This window comes from Oncorhynchus clarkii, chromosome 32, assembly GCF_045791955.1.
Source record: "Oncorhynchus clarkii lewisi isolate Uvic-CL-2024 chromosome 32, UVic_Ocla_1.0, whole genome shotgun sequence".
In the NCBI taxonomy this organism is placed as follows: domain Eukaryota; kingdom Metazoa; phylum Chordata; class Actinopteri; order Salmoniformes; family Salmonidae; genus Oncorhynchus; species Oncorhynchus clarkii.
Genome location: NC_092178.1, coordinates 18,686,127 through 18,706,915, shown reverse-complemented (window position 1 = coordinate 18,706,915; position 20,789 = coordinate 18,686,127). Strand labels below are relative to the sequence as shown.

The 20,789-nt window shown below is 41.8% G+C and overlaps 1 protein-coding gene across 4 annotated transcripts in view; it reads right to left on the bottom strand.

Moving 5' to 3' along the window:
- Positions 1 to 1,463: 1,463 nt before the first annotated feature.
- Positions 1,464 to 20,789, bottom strand: part of LOC139392033 (DENN domain-containing protein 3-like) — a 49,752-nt gene continuing 30,426 nt past the window's right edge. For 2 of the 4 annotated variants that reach the window (XM_071139682.1, XM_071139681.1), the window contains exons 14-25: positions 19,160 to 19,687; positions 17,453 to 17,554; positions 16,335 to 16,594; positions 15,244 to 15,414; positions 14,064 to 14,193; positions 13,707 to 13,814; positions 9,310 to 9,452; positions 8,745 to 8,905; positions 8,151 to 8,290; positions 6,634 to 6,752; positions 2,774 to 2,911; positions 1,464 to 2,401 (exon numbers count right to left, since the gene is read on the bottom strand). In XM_071139682.1, coding sequence (XP_070995783.1) covers positions 2,201 to 2,401; positions 2,774 to 2,911; positions 6,634 to 6,752; positions 8,151 to 8,290; positions 8,745 to 8,905; positions 9,310 to 9,452; positions 13,707 to 13,814; positions 14,064 to 14,193; positions 15,244 to 15,414; positions 16,335 to 16,594; positions 17,453 to 17,554; positions 19,160 to 19,687 — 2,201 coding nt within the window. In that variant the 3' untranslated portion in view covers positions 1,464 to 2,200. The remainder of the gene's footprint in view (positions 2,402 to 2,773; positions 2,912 to 6,633; positions 6,753 to 8,150; positions 8,291 to 8,744; positions 8,906 to 9,309; positions 9,453 to 13,706; positions 13,815 to 14,063; positions 14,194 to 15,243; positions 15,415 to 16,334; positions 16,595 to 17,452; positions 17,555 to 19,159; positions 19,688 to 20,789) is intronic. The other 2 variants (XR_011629633.1, XM_071139683.1) reach the window with 2 other exon arrangements.

The following is a 20,789-nucleotide window of genomic DNA, read 5'->3' as shown; positions in this document are numbered from 1 at the left end:
GCAAATGGCATCCTATTCCCTATATAGTGCATTACTTTTGACAAGGGCTCAGATCTAAAGTAGTGCACTGTATAGGGAACAGTGTAGGCTAATGAGGGGAGGACAGCTCATAACGTCTGGAACGGAGCGAATGGAATGGCATCAAACGCATGGAAACCATGTGTTTGATATTGTTGATAACTTACCACTTATTCTGCTCCAGCCATTACCAGCCCACACACACAATACTTCTTCTGGGAATTGATATGTCTGTGAGGGGAGGAGTCTTCCTGTTATATACTGTACGTGTGTATAAATGATGTCATGATGGGTGTTGGACTAATCTTGTTGCTGTCACCCAGTCTGTGGGTTGGTAGCAGGTAGCCTACCCATAGTAGCTACCTGCACTGGGCCAGTAACCGAAAGGTTTCTGGTTCGAATCCCCGAGCTGACTAGGTAAAAAAAAATCTGTTGAATTGTGCCCTTGAGCAAGGCACTTAACCCTAATTGTGACTAAGTCGCTCTGGATATGAGTGTCTGCTAAATGACTATGTATAGATGCTTGATTCAACGGGGCCCCTGTGTAATGTAATCCTAGTATTATAGATTCAACCTCAAAAGGTCTTAGACGTCCCTGGATTCAATTACTACAATTCATAGCAAAGTTGTAGTTATGACCAAAAAACATTGTTTTTAAAAATCCCCCATCTCTAATCTACAGCTGGATTTAAAATGTGGTCTGTGATTGTTTATGTGTTGCATTGTATGAACACAGAGAGGAGAGGGATTTATATTTGTAGAGCCGGCAACAGTTAGATAATAAAAATTGGAACACTCTGGCATTTGGATGATGACTTTGATGATTTTGCCATCTGCTGGTGTGATTAATGAGAGGATTCTCAGATGATGTAGATACGGGCTTGCCTGTAGCCACCGTAACAGGATTTAATACAAATCTAAATAAAGATTACTGCATGAAGGCAGCCAAATTATTACATCTGATTATATATGGGCCAAGAGGGTTAACATGTTATAATCCTCAAGAATAAAAAATGGTAGTATAGCTGAATATTGTTGTTGTGCTGTGGGATGAATCAAAATACTTTTTGAAAAGGTACTGTAGGTTTTCAGGAGTTTTCAGAAGATGGGCAGTGACTCGGCTGTCCTGATGTTAGGGGGAAGCTTGTTCCACCAAATCGCTATATAGAGAAATTAAAGTATTTAGTTTGTCATTACAATGGCTACATGTCATGAGATTGACATGTAGCCTACACAAACAGTTTACAGAAGACAGTTCTGGGATGTGAATTAAAATGTAATAGAGGCTGTACTGTCCCCTGGTGGCAAAAGGCATATTACAAAACAATATGTTCTCCTATAAAGAATATACAAGAAACACTAATATTAATGGAAAATATTTCACTTGTTCATTTAAAATGTTAGAAGAAGTAGCTTGTGTCATGTTATATGAAGACTGAGACAAATACATTACTAAACATTTTAATAATACTAAAATGCATAGTTTGGGTTGAGTGAATTAAACATACAAAAACATATTTAGAAGAAAAAGCACATACATTAAATATGAAATACTTATTTGGATGTGAGTAACCTGTGAAGCATCCCAATATAAAAACATCTAAGGTTCCTCCTTTGATGTAAATAATACAATAAGCAGTGTACTGCTTAAAAGGAAAATGACACCCCAAACTGTTTTGGTATTTGTTTCATTAGTTCATTGTTGATATAGTCCAAAAATGCATCACAACGGCAGTATTTCTGTATTTTTTAAATTAAATATCTTGAAAAATGTATTTCTGATATTCAAAACATGTTGTGATTATATCAACAATGGACTAATGAAACAAATACCTAAATAGTTTCCATTTAACATAAACAATAAGATCCATGTGTTTAAAACTATAGGTTGGAAAGTTTATTCCATCAATTAAAAGACATCCTATGCAATCAGGTGAACTTTGGGTTGGTCATCCATCCACAGGCAATCACAAATCATGACAAGAGTTGATATCCCAACTGCTCATAATCACCTGGGTTATTAGGGCACACCTTCAAAACAATTTTCAATGGTTAACAAAAATGAACGTTTCTTAATGAACAAGTTCCTGTTTCAGTCAGTTTTCTACCGTTTGGTGCCTACTGAACACAATCCTGTTCTGACCCCCAGCTACCAGGTGGCAGTGTTGAATTTCCACTCAAGTTACTCCACTTTCCAGATGGCTATCTTCCCGTCCTCGCGGGCTGCCCCACTCAGCACATAGCGGTCCTCTGCGGAGCACAGTGCCTGGACACAGTCTGTGTGAGCTACCAGCTCCTTCTCCACCGTGTGTCGCTGGGCATCCACTACGTAGATCTTCCCCCTGGACTTCCCCGAACTCCACCCTCGGCCCCCAACCCAGATCTGACAGGACCGGTTAACAGATTATTTCATCACCATAAAGGACACATCTCATTTCTGGTTTTAAGACATGCTGAATTGACAATTGACATGCCAGAGTGCATTGTGATAGGAATGATCTAGTCAGTATTTTTTAAAAGCGGGAAAAAAATATGAAAAGGGCGGGAAAGGAGCGGGAAAGGGAACCCATGGTGATTTGGGCCTGTTAATACTTTAAACCTAGGTTAAACTTTCACATAATACCTTAATACAGAACTAAGTAATGCAGCTAATCCAGTGGAGTATCCAAGCAATGCCATATTATAGAAAGTACAGTAGAGTAGAATAGAAGCACACTCATTTTCCTCCTACAGTGCAGTCTACAGACAATCTCACCTGGTTTTTGACCTTGATAAGGCAGGTGACGCCTGCACAGTCAGGCAACTGGATCCTCTGGAAAGGCTTGGTGGGCTCCCTGAGGTGCCACACACACAGCTCCCCTACGTCTATACAGGCCGTCCACAGCTGCTCCCTCTGAAACACGTACGGTACACCACACGGCTTCAATCATCACTCCCATACCATGTCAAAGTAGCCCAGACCTCACTGATCGCAGTAGGCTGTATGTAAACTATGACATACTATGTACATACAGTGGGGTCCGAAATTATTGAAATGATTGACACCCTTGAAAAAAGATGAGCAATAAATAGAGTATAAAATAAATAAAATACTGAGTTATTGTATGCAACAAAAAAAGGAAATTATTTTATACTAATACAATTGCTCAGAGAAAGATATTGTAATATATGTTTTCTCTCAAAAAAGGTAGGATTAAAAATTGACACCCCCTAAAGATTCTTATAAATAATGTAGTCAAAAGTGTAGTATTTGGTCCCATATTTCTAGCATGCAATGACTTAATCAAGCTTGTGACTCTACAAACGTGTTGGATGCATTTGCAGTTCATTTGGTTTGTTTGATTATTATGTGCCCAATAGAAATGAAATGGTAAATAATGCATAGTGTCATTTTGGAGTCACTTCTATTGTAAATAAGAATAGTCTATGTATCTAAAGACTTCTACCTTAATGTAGAAGCTACCAGGATTACAGATATGGTAAGAGGTTACCATGTCTTGGGGGTATGATCTTTGATCCTCATCATTATTCCATTTGAGATAATAAAATAAGATATATATATATATATATATATATATATATATATATATATATATACATACACACACACACACACACACACACACATTTCACAGTTTGACACGCTCAAAGTGGTGCGCCTGGCACCTTTTACCAGAGGTGTGGACTCGAGTCACATTGACTTGGACTCTTGTCATATTGACAAGCAGGTAATTTAATTTATTTCCATGGAAATATAAAGTTTATTTGGAAAACAATAAATATATTTTTAAAAGCATTCATGAATTGCATACATTTAATATACTAACTATTACTCTTGTTAAAAATATGAAATGGTATTACATTTGGTGAAGAGCACATTATGACTTGTTTAGGACTCAACTCAAAGTTTAGAACTTGAGACTTGACTCGGACTTGCCTGTCTTCACTTGGGACTTGACTTGGGACTTGAGTGCTAAGGCTCGAGACTTACTTATGACTTGTAAAACAATGACTTGGTCCCACCTCTGCCTTTTACCATACCCACCCACTTAGGAGCCAGGCCCAGACAATCAGGATGAGGTTTTCCCCCCCAAAAAATGGCTTTATTTCAGACTGAAAAACTCCTCAGTTTCATCACCTGTCAGGGTGGCTGATCTCAGACAATCCCGCAAGTGAAGAAACCAGATGTGGAGTTCCTGGGTTGGCGTGGTAACACGTGGTCTGCGGTTGTGAGGCCAGGTGGACGTACTGCCAAATTCTCTAAAACAACGTTTGAAGCGGCTTATGGTAGAGAAACGGACATTAAATTATCTGGCAACAGCTCTGGTGGACAATCCTGCAGTCAGCATGCCAATTGCACACTCCCTCAACTTGAGACATCTGTGGCATTGTGTCGTGACAAAAATGCACATTTTAGAGTGGCATTTTATTTTCTCCAGCACAAGGTGCACTTGTGTAATGATCATGCTTTTTAATCAGCTTCTTGATATGCCACACCTGGCAGGTGGATGGATTATCTTGGAGAAATGCTCACTAACAAGAATGTAAACAAATTTGTGCACTAAATTTGAGAGAAATAAGCTTTACGTGTGTATGGAACATTTTTCGAGGATATTTTACTTCAGCTCATCACACACACACACACACACACGTAGGGGTTGTTCAAAAAGGAGGAAAATGTTAGTGTTTTATATCGACTGAATTGCCTTTGTGACTATACACGGAGTATAGCAAATATTAGGTACACCTTCCTAATATTGAGTTGCACCCCCTTTTGCCCTAAGAACAGTCTCAATTCGTCAGGGCATAGACTCTACAAGGTGTCGAAAGCGTTCCACAGGGGTGCTGCCCCAATGCTTCCTAAAGTTGTGTCAAGTTGGCTGGATGTCCTTTGGGTGGTGGACCATTCTTGATACACAAGGCAAACTGTTTAGCATGAAAAACCCAGCAGCGTTGCAGTTCTTGACACAAACCGGTGCGCCTGGCACCTACTACTACCATACCCTGTTCATAGGAAATTCAATATTTTGTATTTCCCATTCACTCTCAATGGCACACAATCCATGTCTCAAATCCTTCTTTAACCCGTCTCCTCCCATTCATCTACACTGACTGAAGTAGATTTAACAAGTGACATCAATAAGGGATCAGAGCTTCACCTGGTCAGTCTATGTCATGGAAAGAGCAGGTGTTAACATGTTATATACTCAGTATATGTGTATAGATAGATGGATAGAGATATATATACACACAGTACAGCTGGAGAGTATTCAGACACCTTGACTTTTTCCACATTTTGTTACAGCTTAAAATTGATTACATATTTTTTTCCCCTCAATCTACAAACAATAATACTCCACAATGAAAAAGTGAAAACAGGTTTTTAGAAATGTTTGAGCTCAGGTGCATCATTGATCATCCTTGAGATGTTTCTACAACTTGGAATCCACCTGTGGTCAATTAAATTGATTAGACATTATTTGGAAAAGCTCACCTGTCTATATAAGATCCCACAGTTGACAGTGTATGTCAGAGCAAAAACCAAGCCATGAGGTCAAAGGAATTGTCCGTACAGCTCCGAGACAGGATTGTGTGGAGGCACAGATCTGGGGAAAGGTACCAAAACATTTCTGCAGCATTGAAGGTCCCCGAGAACACAGTGGCCTCCATCATTCTTAAATGGAAGAAGTTTGGAACCAAGACTCGTCCTAGAGCTGGCCGCCCAGCCAAACTGAGCAATCAGGGGAGAAGGGAATTGTGCCCAAGTACCTGATGGTCACTGATAGTTCCTCTGTGGAGATGGGAGAACGTTCCAGAAGGACAACCATCTCTGCAGCACTCCACCAATCAGGCCTTTATTGTAGTGTCCAGACGGAAGCCACTCCTCAGTAAAAAGGCACATGACAGCCCGCTTGGAGTTTGCCAAAAGGCACCTAAAGGAGTCTCAGACCATGAGAAACAAGATTCCCTGGTCTGATGAAACCAAAATTGAACTCCTTGGCCTGAATGCTAAATGTCACGTCTGGAGGAAACCTGACACTATCTCTACGGTGAAGCATGGTGGTGGCAGCATCATGCTGCGGGGATGTTCTTCAGCGGCAGGGACTGGGATACTAGTCAGGTTCGAGGGAAAGATGAACGGAGCAAAGTCCAGAGAGATCCTTGATGATAATCTGCTCAGGACCTCAGACTGGGGTGAAGGTTCACCTTCCAACAGGACAAAACCCTAAGCACACAGTCAAGACAACGCAGGAGTGGCTTCGGGACAAGTGTCTGAATGTCCTTGAGTGGTCCAGCAAGAGCCCAGACTTGAACCCGATCCCGAGGATCTGCAGAGAAGAATGGGAGAAACTCCCAAATAGAGGTGTGCCAAGTTTGTAGCGTCATACCCAATTAGACTCGAGGCTGTAATTGCTGTCAAAGGCGCTTCAACAAAGTACTGAGTAAAGGGTCTGAATACTTCTGTAAATGTGATCTCAGCTTTTCAAATTTCTAAAAATGTGTCATTATGGGGTATTGTGTGAAGATTGATGGGGGGGGGGAAAGGTGGAAAAAGGGGTCTGAATACTTTCCGAATGCACTGTATATCTCTATATGACCACAGACACTACCCACCTCATGGTAGAGCAGGAGGCTGCTGAAGGCAGTTGGGGAGCCACAGAGCTGCTCAGGAAGGGAGATCTTGCGATGTAACATTCCGTTTTTCCACACCTCCATAATGCAGTCTCTGGCACCTGAATGATGTAGGAGGAATAACATGCCCAAATCACAAATAAAACAATCAATAAGAATCCATCTGTCATCTGTGATCCACCTCCAAGCAGACGACACCATGTTGTATACTTCTGGCCCTTCTTTAGACACTGCATTAACAAACCTCCAGACGAGCTTCAATGCCATACAACTCTCCTTCCGTTGCCTCCAACTGCTCTAAAATGCAAGTAAAACTAAATGCATGCTCTTCAACCGATCTCTGCCCACACCTGCCTGCCGGTCCAGCATCACTACTCTGGACGGTTCTGACTTAGAATATGTGGGCTACAAATACCTACAAATTACCTACAAACTACAAATACCTAGGTGTTTGGTTAGACTGTAAACTCTCCTTCCAGACTCACATTAAGCATCTCCAATCCAAAATTAAATCTAGAATCGGCTTCCTATTTCGCAACAAAGCATCCTTCACTCATGCTGCCAAACATACCCTCGTAAAACTGACCATCCTACCGATACTTGACTTCGGCAATGTCATTTACAAAATAGCCTCCAACACTCTACTCAGCAAAGTGGATGCAGTCTATCACAGTGCCATCCGTTTTGTCACCAAAGCCCCATATACTACCCACCACAGCGACCTGTATGTTCTCGTTGTCTGGCACTCGCTTCATATTCGTCACCAAACCCACTGGCTCCAGGTCATCTATAAGTCTTTGCTAGGTAAAGTCCCGCCTTATCTCAGCTCACTGGTCACCATAGCAGCACCCACCCGTAGCACCCACTCCAGCAGGTATATTTCACTGGTCTCCCCCAACGCCAATTCCTCTTTTGGCTGCCTTTCCTTCCAGGTCTCTGCTGCCAATGACTGGAACGAATTGCAAAAATCACTGAAGCTGGAGACCCATTTCTCCCTCACTAACTTTAAGCACCAGCTGTCAGAGCAGCTCACAGATCACTGCACCTGTATATAGCCCATCTCTTAATAGCCCATCCAACTACCTCATCCCCATATTGTTTTTTTTTTTTTTTGCTCCTTTGCACCCCAGTATCTCTACTTGCACATTCATCTTCTGTACATCTATCACTCCAGTGTTTAATTGCTAAATTGTAATTATTTCGCCACTATGGCCTATTTATTGCCTTACCTCACCTCATTTGCACACACTGTACATATACTTTTTCTATTGTGTTATTGACTGTATGTTTGTTTATTCCATGTGTAACTCTGTGTTGTTGTTTGTGTCGCACTGCTTTGCTTTATCTTGGCCAGGTCGCAGTTGTAAATGAGAACTTGTTCTCAACTGGCCTACCTGGTTAAATAAATGTGAAATAAAAATAAATAAATATACACAGTAGTATAGTACAACCAGAAGTTATTTGAAGTACCCTATTTTTATGCTTGTACGTGTACTTACAGCACCATAGGGTTCCATTGCAGAGCTGAACGGACTGGAGACGGTCGCAGGAGACCTGGAACTGTTTCCTGACCTGTAACGTGGACACGTCCCACACTATCACTGCACCCTCCGCACTGCAGGAGTATGCCACCTTGGGGCTGCAACAGGGAATACATGTTCAGGTAAAGATTCATGTTATTCATAACCACAGGGAAATAAAATCAGCAGGGTCGTGTTTATTGTGGCACACAGTAGCGAAATGTTTTTAAAAACGGGAAAGAGCATTTCATATTGGACACGTTCAGATAGTCGCTCCCTGCTTAAGTCCATTGTCCTCCTTTTGGTGCCTAATGAACACGACCCAGGCATAAAGAAAGGATGTTATACTTAAAACAATTTTACATCGAGCTGGGACTGCTCATTGATGCTGTTATCATGCGGTCCTAAAAAGACAGCTCTCTCTGTGGATATGATGCCAGTAGTAGCTGTATGTTTAACTTCACTATATTACATTTCATTTTACAAGGACAGTGCTCATTAATCAACATTACTGTAAATGTAAGTTTAAGCCAGCCGGATAGTTTTCAACTGCATGTCATCGTCACCCTTCACCTGTATTTCTCGCTGCGTTCCCCTAGGGACAGCCCTGTGACCTCACTGCGGTGGTCTGTCAGTTGCTTGTTACAGGACATGCTGCGGGTGCTGATTATGTAAATTACTGAATCCTGGGAGCCAATCCACACTTGCTGCCGGTCCACTCCCAGCATGCAGTTCTGGACAAAACAACAAAACATGGAATCTCAGGACCATGTTACCAGACAGGCTGGCCTGCCTATTTCAAACCAGGTGACCTGCCTATTTCAAACCATGGCACCAAGACATTTCAGACATAAAACACCATTTTAAAACCGTACCATTTCAAAAACATAGAAGCAGGTCCAAGTAGGTAATTTCAGTCATAACATACTGTACCCACCAGGGGTCAGCAGAATCCCTTGAGTTATTTTCATCTACACAAACACTAAATATAGCCAAATGGGACCAAGCAGAAGACGACTAAATGTGGTAAGTGAATTACTACTGCTTTTTGATAATTCTATAAATTGTCCTCCCCCCTTCAATTTGCCTACTCCTTTAAAATAGTGGTCCCATCCCCATTCCACATCCACAGCCATACCACTCGTGAAGTTCCCACTTGGACTTGGTTCTGCTGCATGGACCAGCTGGCTGCATCAAACACCACCACCTTCCCGTCACTCAGGGCACACCACAGTTTGGGGTTCCCATTACCCTCAGAGTCAGACGACACACCCAGCTGGCCTGAGAATGTGAACAAAAATATTGCTGAATGCAGGAACTGCCTTTTCTATGCATCTATTTCTATTGTCCTACAAGCATGGCAGAATATTTCTCATATCCTGAAAAAGTCTATATACTGTAGGTCTGATTCAAATACAGTAAGTAGCTCATGGCTTGACTAGTTGAGATGGTAACTACAGTGCATTTGGAAAGTATTCAGGCCCCTTGACTTCTCCCACAATGTTGTTACAGCCTTATTCTAAAATGGATTCAATTGTTTTTCCCCCCTCAACATGCATGCAATAGCCCATAATTACAAAGCAAAAACAAAGCTCTAAGGACAATTCCTTCGACCTCATGACTTGGTTTTTTCTCTGACATGCACTGTCAACTGTGGGACTTTATATAGACAGGGTGTGCCTTTCCAAATCTTGTCCAATCAATTGAATTTACCACAGGTGGACTCCAATCAAGTTGTAGAAATATGTCAAGGATGATCAATGGAAACAAGATGCACCTGAGCTCAATTTATAGTCTCATAGCAAAGGGTCTGAATACTTAAATAAGGTATGTTTTTAATTTTTTGCAGAAATGTCTAAAAACTTGTTTTCGCTTTGTCATTATGGGCTATTGTGTGTAGATCGAGAGATTTTTTTTTATTAAATCAATTTTAGAATAAGGCTGTAACCTAACAAAATGTGGGAAAAGTCAAGGGGTCTGAATACTTTCCGAATGCACTGTATTAAGTTAAAAATATAAAAAATCCCTGATGAAGGCTGAGGCTGAAATGCATTGAATATTCTTAATGTATAATAAATACGTATATTCTAATACATCTAGTGTCTTATGTGCAAAGGTGAATCTCTCTAACACACACACACACACTGAAGAAGTGTAAACATTTAGTTACACAATGGCAGACATATGGAACTTTTCAGACATCAATCCATATTATGGACTACAACCTAAATCTGTCCTCCTTCAGCCTAGCTGTTCCATTTCCTCTTACGGCCTAACATTTATTTTTCAAATCATAATAGGAAAAAGAAAAGAACTTGATGTGTCACATCCTCCCTTTCTTGGGGAGGAGTGATGAACAGAACAGAAAGGAGGGGAGGAGGGAATCTAGACATAAGTGACCTACATTTAGTCCCAGAGAGCTGGGACTTCAACGGTGCTCTGAGCTGATGTAGCACTATAACTAATGCCTAGAGCGGTGCTTCTCAAACCTCTCCACCTAGACATTTCACAAGTTTGTTGTAGCCCTGAACTAGATCCCCTGATTTACCTATTCAAGGGTTTGATGATTAGTTGACAAGTGGAATCAGGTGTGCTAGCTCTGGAATTGTTCAAAGATATGGAACGTCTTGGTGGTCTCCAAGAAGAGGTTTGTGAACCACAGGCCTAGAGTGTCAAGTCCAGGCCCCGTACCATGGCCACTACCATGCCCCCTTCTAATTGGTTACAGATGGACCAATCATGGGGAAGGCTCAGACAAACACACCACTGTCTGTGAGAGGACCAGGGGAAGGAGTAGGGAGAAGGGACACAGTGTTAAACAAAGAAGCTGCTGTTGGTTCCTTGATGTCACTAGGGCAGCCTAGTGGTTAGAGCTGACAAGGTACAAATCTGTCGTTCTGCCCCTGAACAGGCAGTTAACCCACTGTTCCTAGGCCGTCATTGTAAATAAGAATTTGTTCTTAACTGACTTGCCTAGTTAAATAAAGGTAAAATAAATCAAATAAAAAAGACACAGGCTCCTTTACACAGAGTGCTGGGACTGAGGAGCCTTGGAGACTAGAGCATGTTTCTTACAACGTGCCCAGTGAAAACACGAACCGTACAAATGAGTCAGAGAAAAACATCTCACTGTGTCAGATAGTGTAATACAGGTCTGTGGAAATTTACACACACTTAGGTTGCAGTCATTAAAACTTCTTTTTCAATCACTCCCCAAATGTCTTGTTAACAAACTATAGTTTTGGCAAGTTGGTTAGAACATCTACTTTGTGCATGACGAGTTACTTTTTCCAACAATTGTTTACAGACAGATTATTTCACTGTATCACATTTCCAGTGGGTCAGAAGTTTACATACACTAAGTTGACTGTGCCTTTAAACAGCTTGGAAAATTGTAATGGCTTTAGAAGCTTCTGTTAGGCTAATTGACATCATTTGAGTCAATTGGAGGTGTACCTGTGAATGTATTTCAAGGCCTACCTTCAAACTCAGTGCCTCTTTGCTTGACATCATGGGAAAATCAAAAGAAATCAGCCAAGACCTCAGAAAAAATAATTGTAGACCTCCACAAGTCTGGTTCATCCTTGGGAGCAATTTTAAAACGCCTGAAGGGAACACGTTCATCTGTACAAAGAATAGTACGCAAGTATAAACACCATGGGACCACGCAGCCGTCATACCGCTCCGGAAGGAGACGCGTTCTGTCTCCTAGGGATGAACGTATTTAGTGCGAAAAGTGCAAATCAAGAACAACAGAAATGGACCTTGTGAAGATGCTGGAGGAAACGGTTACAAAAGTATCTACAAAAAAGTAGCAGTAAAACGAGTCAAAAGTATCAGTAAAACGAGTCCTATATCGATATAACCTGAAAGGCCGCTCAGCAAGGAAGAAGCCACTGCTCCAAAACCTCCATAAAAAAAGCCAGACTACGGTTTGCAACTGCACATGGAGACAAAGATCGTACTTTTTGGAGAAATGTCCTCTGGTCTGATGAAACAAAAATAGAACTGTTTGGCCATAATGACCATCGTTATGTTTGGAAGAAAAAGGGGGAGGCTTGCAAGCCGAAGAACACCATCCCAACTGTGAAGCACGGGGGTGGCAGCATCATGTTGTGGGGGTGCTTTGCTGTAGGAGGGACTGGTGCACTTCACAAAATAGATGGCAGGAAAATTATGTGGATATATTGCTTGGTTGCAAATGGGTCTTCCAAATGGACAATGACCCCAAACATACTTCCAATGTTGTGGCAAAATGGCTTAAGGACAACAAAGTCAAGGTATTGGAGTGGCCATCACAAAGCCCTGACCTCAGTCCTATAGAAAATTTGTGGGCAGAACTGAAAAAGCGTGTGCGATTAAGGAGGCCTACAAACCTGACTCAGTTACACCAGCTCTGTCAGGAGGAACGGGCCAAAATTCACCAAACTTATTGTGGGAAGCTTGTGGAAGGCTACCCGAAAACATTTGACCCAAGTTAAACAATTTAAAGGGAATGCTACCAAATACTAATTGAGTGTATGTATACTTCTGACCCACTGGGAATGTGATGAAAGAAATAAAAGCTGAAATAAATCTCTACTATTATTCTGACATTTCACATTCTTAAAATAAAGTGGTGACCCTAACTGACCTAAGACAGGGAATATTTACTAGGATTAAATGTCAGGAATTGTGAAAAACTGAGTTTAAATGTATTTGGTTAAGGTGTATGTAAACTTCAGACTTCAACTGTAATATAAACATTTGTGGTTTGAGTAGGAGGAACAATCACAGTGATTCTATTTAGACTATTATATGAGTCTACTATCAGTAAGCACTGCATGAACCTAAGGATGAAACTAAGGAACACAACAGGAAGTGGTTGGTGGTGATGAGTTGGGAAAAGCTGTGCCTCATTATTTGTTTAAGAGGCAGTGAAATAAAATAAAAACGCCTCTAGCCCTTTCTGCCAAGCCTCCTCCTGTAACCTGACACCGTCACTGTCCAAGCAGCAGTAGCGGGTGTGACAGACCTGGGTTCAAACACCATTTAAAATACTTAAGCTATGCTTGATTGAGCTTGCCTGTTGTAATGGAACCAATTGAATAGTCACAAAAGTGCAAACCCCACGCACCTGGCACTCAAGGCAGATTAAAACAAACACAAAGTATTTGAAGGATTATTAAATAGTATTTGAAACCAGGTCTGGAGTGTGACATATGTTACTAGGACACAGACAACATGACTCTCGGGTGTTGTTGTCATGCAATACCTCGACTACAGAACACAGATTTGAGGTGTACTACCATGACAGTCATGATCTGAGGAGTACTGTGTGAGGGTACGTGGTATGTCCTAGACTGGAGGAGAGTTTAGGTTGAATGGGAAATACCAGCAGTACCTACGTGACTTACTGAGCATCCTGTAGGGTGTTTATAGTACTGGGAAATCATTCTATAGATATGTAGTGTTCCCAGTTTGTTGAACAGGAACGGTGTCTGATGTCATGACTGACACGTTCCTTTGAGACTGACAGTGTACCTGAGTGTTTACCTGGGGTGTAAAGCAGAACATCCACTGCCTGGGGGCTAGTCAGGCCCAGAGAAGGGTTGATCTTGTGTTTCAGGGTCTCTGACGTGGATTTAGGGACCATCAGCGGGACTGTTCAGGATGGAGAGAAAGCTCAGAGGTCAAAGTTTGAAATGAATAAAAAAAATCTCCTGAGAAACAAGACTTATAAACATGCGCTTTCTGTAAAGTTATCCATTTCAATGATCTAAAATGTTGTGGATTTTTTGGTATGATCTCATGTTTTTCCAGTGTCTTTTTGTCATGTAAAAATATCAACTTTGGGAGACACAAGCTGCTTAAACCTAATTCATAGCTCCACAAATATCTCAGTTGCCATACCTTCCAGTTTCATTCTGTCAAAGTGTGCCAGCTTGGTTGCAGCAAAAATGGCCTTTTGTGACTGCAGACAGCCAACCACTGCATCCATCAACAGGGCGTTGGTCAGAGCCTGCTGCATATACTGGGGGTCCTGAGAGAGCGCGGAAGTGAGAGTAGGAAAGGAAGAGCGAGAAACAATACAGATTTGAGATTCTATTCATATGTATATGAATTATGATGAACGTCACACATTCTATGCTCCAGATGTACAAGAGTCTGTTTCCCATGACATCATGCTGACGTCAACATGAAAAAGAGAAGAGGAATAGAAAGCAAAATATCTCTAGGGCCAGTAGTTTGTAACCAGACCAACTGGCTCTTACGGTAACTCCATGGCATCTGAACCATGTGTTGGGGGAGGCTAGCCTGGTGCCAGATCTGTTGGTGCGGTCTTACCAACTCCTTGTCTAGTGTAGTTATTGTCATGCCACGACAGCACAAAAAGATCCAGAGCTAGGCTAGCTGGAGGCAGCAGGGGATGAGGCCTTAATTAAAGAGAAAGCCAGAACTTAACCCTGGGAAATGCGGTCTTTCCAGTGATAACAGAGAAGCCGACAATACATGAAGTGAGATGGGCTGGGGGCCAGCAGCGTCCATGTTGTTTCATGCAGTTTAATAGGGGAAACTGAAGGCTGGAGAGTGGTGCAGACTTTGGACTGGCTGAACAATAGAGCCAAGCCCATATGAAACTCCATAGCTCCCCCTCTTACATGGAATGTCAACCACACCCACTGAGCTACAGTCCAATCTGCCAGAGAGGCCCAGGGTGGGATCAGGACAGAATGGTTTTAGTGCTAACGTTGGCCATCTGTGCTGCTAAAGAAAAACTCCCTTCATAGTGTAGCTACATACTGGCCATACATAGTCGTATGCAGAGCGGGATAGAGAGAGAAGCTATGTCCCAATTATCTCTCCTTCCACCCCAAGGATGTCCTTGTTCACTTCCATTTATGGATTTGAAAGGAAATATCTAGTACAGTAAAAGACATATGGTGAAATAAGGCCCATACCTTCACCAACCCAATTCCTAGAATTGTGGGAAGTAGTGAACGGGTGCACAATTCAGTCAAAAAAATTATATAAATTGACACACACCCAGAGACAGATTAATACATTTTCCAATCACATTTTGACATACTACCTTGTGGTTGTCGGCCATCTTCCTTCCAGCCCACATCTCCTTGACCATGAGGTGCCAGAGGTCAACCTCTGACTTCAGGTTGACCTCGAACGTCTCCTTCCTCAGGGTGGTCTTGATCTTCAAAGACGGGATCCTCAGCAGTAGGAAGGGAGCAGAGGAGATCTTCACCTCCTGAGGTACAAGAGCCAACCGGTTATTCACTAGCCTGGTGCCAGATCTGTTTGTTCTGTATAGCCAACTCCTATGGTTGTAAAGACCACAGATCTGGGAGCAATTATTCACCTAACACCATCTTTGACATTCATATTTGTAATGTCATATTTGGTAAGACTTTGTATGATAGTACACATGTATAAGGCCTTATGAGTGCATTTATAGTGCCTTATGACATACTTACAGTGCACTGTAACACTTGCTATAAGCAATCATAACATGGATAGACCCAGGAAAATGTCCTGTTTCTCAATATGACAGTATATGAAATAGAGTGTTTTTAAAAAACAGATGTAGTTGTCTACATTAGCTGCATAGCAGAGCATAGATTACACATCTATAAGCACATCAAACACATTCCTTTTATTGTATAGATTAATGCATGGATGGGCAACTTTGATGGGGGTGCATACACCATGTTTTACAGCTAATTTCCTACAATTCTACACATTTTGCCATACGATGGAGAGAAATGTTTGCCGTTTTTAATATGATATCTGAGTGAGACTGACTAACAAAATCAAATGCCCCCAGCCAGTAATTCAACCATGATTACTAAGTTTAGATAGCTAACATTTTTTAGATTGGTAGCGGCCAGCTGACATGGGCTAATTGAATGACTATCAGTGATTGACATCAAAAACTGTTGATGTACAACCAAATTTCGAAATTGTACCTTGTGTATTCTACTATTCTAACTTCCAACACTAAGTTGAGACCCCGACGGAGTGAATAAAAATGTTTTTCATTATTGATCCGAGAGCCTTCAATGTATTCACATATTGTAGTAATATCTATAAAAATATATAGTATCATGAATAATATACAGTATATCACAAAGTGTAGTAGTATCGTAGATCAATTAGGTCCTAACTCACCTCAATGTCTCTGAACTTGGTGACCTCCATGTACCCGGGTCGTCCTTCGGTCAGCAGGAACAGCCGTCTCTGTGTCATGGCGATCTTGCCCACGCCGTGGCTGGTCTTGACCGAAGAGGACAGCTTGAAGACACACTCATTAGCCTCCAAGTGCTCCAGGGCCGAGGCCGGCAGGGCCACTTCCTGAGCCTCGGCCTCAGTCTCCTTCCAGAAGGTGTAGAACACGCGGAATATCTCCGGGTCCACCTGTTTCTGCTGGCCTGCAGGGAGCAGTCTAGAGTCAGGGTTTTGCAACCATAGGGGCAGTTTACATTCACTGTAAACTGGGTGTGATTCAACTAGGTTTCTCATTCAAAACAATAATCAATGAGCTAGAATGGAAAGGTGACTAGCAGGGTTGGGGAAGGAGTTATAGTATTAGGAACCACATTAAACAGCCTTTTTTTGATTGGCTGGTGGAGCAAGTTCATGGTGTGTGGGTTTACTGGAGAAAAAGATTCACACAAGGCTCACTGGAAGTTAGGGCCGGGACCATAACAGTTTAACAATATTTTTTCTATGGCAAAATTGAAAACACGAAGCAGACTAAACTCTTTAAAAACCTGCTGTATGTAAAATATTGTGTTCTATAGCTTGGAAATGACAACATAATGATGTTTGTTTCCAACATTAGAGCTGTTTTTCTAAAGATGTTAAATCCGCTTCATGTTTTGTTTCGATACTGATATTGTCCCTGGCCCTACTGGACGTGCACAGTATGACTCCTATGTAAAGTGAAACGTGAGGCACTTTAACACACTTCCATGAGGCTACTCACAGTCCAATAGACCATTGTAAGATAAGAGTCCTGTAACAGTCAATTGAACACATAGGACAAATAGTATTCGTCCTTCAAAACAAAGAAAGAAAATATTACCTAGACGTCAGCCATGAATGCTACGTGAGGTGTTTGAAGCAACACTAATGTTAAAAGCAAACACTTCTCAGATTTAAGACCCGAGGGAGGGGATAGTTGATTAAGCAGAACACACACAGGCCAAAGCAACACACACACACACCAAGATAGGAGTTGGGCACAGCACAATCTGCAGGCAGTCAGGGTATAATGCTATGCTTACCCTCCAGATTGGAATCAAGGTAAAAGATAGACTGGGAAGAAGCCTTCACCGCAGAGCCACCACCACCACCACCATGCCAACCCAAGCTGCTCTTACAACATTCTGATCAGGTAAAGGATAAGAAATTAAGCAGATTCAATAGTCAGATGAATTAGCGTGGCCATTCACACTACATGTAGTAAGGTATTAACACATCAATCACAGGAACTGGAGTGTTTACGGATTATAGGCCAAGTATTATCAATTGGATTATGTTCATGAGTCCCATACAACAAGGGGCTACATAGAAGAAAACCTCCACCAAAAGAGACAACCCTCTCTCCTTTACTCTCACTCATTATTTCCCTCTTTCTAAGCTTGGTGTCTGTATTAGAGGTCGACCGATTAATGCGAATGGACGATTAATTAGGGCCAATTCCAAGTTTTTATAACAATCGGAAATCTGTATTTTTGGGTGCCGGTTTGCCGATTTTATTTTATTTTTTTGTTGTTTTTATACTTTTATATAACTAGGCAAGACAGTTAAGAACACATTCTTATTTTCAATGACGGTCTAGGAACGTGGGTTAACTGCCTCGTTCAGGGGCAGAATGACAGATTTTCACCTTGTTAGCTCAGGGGATCCAATCTTGCAACCTTACAGTTAACTAGTCCAACACAATAACAACCTGCCTCTCTCTCGTTGCACTCCACAAGGAGACTGCCTGTTACGCGAATGCAGTAAGCCAAGGTAAATTTCTAGCTAGCATTAAACCTATCTTATAAAAAACGATCAATCATAATCACTAGTTAACTACACATGGTTGATGATATTACTAGATATTATCTAGCGTGTCCTGCGTTGCATAGAATCTGACTGAGCATACAAGTATCTGACTGAGCGTTGGTAGGCAGAAGCAGGCGCGTAAACATTCATTCAAACAGCACTTTGTGCGTTTTGCCAGCAGCTCTTCGTTGTGCGTCAAGCATTGCACTGTTTAATACTTCAAGCCTATCAACTCCCGAGATGAGGCAGGTGTAACCGAAGTGAAATGGTTAGCTAGTTAGCGCGCGCTAATAGCGTTTCAAACGTCACTCGCTCTGAGCCTTCTAGTAGTTGTTCCCCTTGCTCTGCATGGGTAACGCTGCTTCAATGGTGGCTGTTGTCGTTGTGTTGCTGGTTCGAGCCCAGGGAGGAGCGAGGAGAGGGACGGAAGCTATACTGTTACACTGGCAAAACTAAAGTGCCTATAAGAACATCCAATAGTCAAAGGTTAATGAAATACAAATGGTATAGAGGGAAATAGTCCTATAATTCCTATAATAACTACAACCTAAAACTTCTTACCTGGGAATATTGAAGACTCATGTTAAAAGTAACCACCAACTTTCATATGTTCTCATGTTCTGAGCAAGGAACTGAAACGTCAGCTTTCTTACATAGCACATATTGGACTTTTACTTTCTTCTCCAACACTTTGTTTTTGCATTATTTAAACCAAATTGAACATGTTTCATTATCTACTTGAGGCTAAATTGATTTTATTGATGTATTATATTAAGTTAAAATAAGTGTTCATTCAGTATTGTTGTAATTGTCATTATAACAACAACAAAAATAATAAAATCGGCCGATTAATCGGTATCGGCTTTTTTGGTCCTCCAATAATCGGTATCGGCGTTGAAAAATCATAATCAGTAGACCTCTAGTCTGTATGACTTCCTTACCCACAGTGAGAGCCTCAAACAGCCGGTGAATGGTCCCCTGGTCTTTGACAATCCCAGACTCCTGCACGTGCCTCACAAAGTCCTCCAACTGCATGTGCTTTTTCGGGAGTTGGAACCGCTTGACACCTTCATCGACATGGCGCGCCCGCTCCCTCTCATGGTCCCTCTTTACTCGACTAATCAGGTGTTTGATTTCGGGTCGGCGGTCAGCCAGTGCCTGTTCGCCCTCCTGTAGGGAGTCCACCAACGCGTTGACCAGCTCGCCAGGGAAGATGTCTGTGTCTGTCTTGTAGAGGTTCTGGAAGTCTTCTAGAGCATCCAGGCGTTTACCGGCCACGGTGTTGACGAAGCCCCTGAGGTAGTGATAGCGAGCCAGGAGAGAGGAGTCCCCGGAGGCCGCCCCGCTGATGGCCTTGCCCAGGAGGGTGATCATCTCCTGGTAGTAATTCTGGACGTAGTGGTAGGCCAGCGGAGGGGGGAACTCAGGAAGCTTGAAGAATCTCACAGGCCTCTGGGGAGACTTCATACCTATGGGGTTCCATCACAAAGGTTTCAAGAACTGAGGTCAGTGTTTCTTAGATTAAATCCATTCATACAGAGGAACCCTTAAAAGGCCCAATCAGCAATTGGAACAATAACAAAGGATTGTCCAGACCACAGTTTCGGTAAAAAGCTGAGGGATGGGGCTGGAGAAATGTTTGATCACTCTCAAATTCATAGATAGAGCTATGAATGCAAGGACCGACCATCCAAATAAAAAAAATTTAAAATCCACGGTATCCAAATTAAAGTTAACCATGTTGAGGCTATAGAGTGCTTGTTTACATGTATCTTATTTACAAACATTGGAGTAAAACAAGCTGATATTTTGGGTTCTGATGGGGTACACCAGTTAAACCAAGCTCATGAGGCATTTCTAAGTTATATCAGGGGTGTTGAATCCAGCCCTCAAGTGTTTTGAGTAAACCATTTTACCATATCCAAACTGTGTAGAATGATAATGGTTTCTTGACACTCCAGCTTGCTAATGAATCACTAGACAGTCAGGGAGCATTGCAAACTATTTTTATAATACATTTTCAGTGCGGCCCTCAGGACCTCGTTGAAGAACGATTGCGGTGACCCCCCTGAGTTAAATTCTTCGCCGGTAAATGGTAGTAGCATAGAGGAAGAGGCAAAACGGGAGGCTTTACTCCAGAATTCTGGTATGGAGGTCAATGATTGTAGAATTTGGTCAACAAAAAATAAATGTAATTGCTCATTTGCTACATGAGCCTTATCTGATCGAATAGAAGTTTCGCATTGGTTAGGTTGTTACAAATACACTAATATGTTACAAATACACTAATATAATAAATACACTAATGACGCACGACATTTCGCCAACTTTGGAAAACAACATAGAGGTTGTGCCTGTTGTCATAGAGATAGATAGAGGACTCATAATGGATATAACTGCTTTAGCATGGTCATTGCCATTAAGGGCCTCCACCATTCCACCAAGTAGTACACTGGGTGGGGATTCCTAGAAGTTGGGAGAAATCAGCCAATTAATAAAATTGACAACGTTAAATAGCCAATGCCATCACAGACGCTATAATGGCACAGATACAAAGATGAGTCCTCTCTC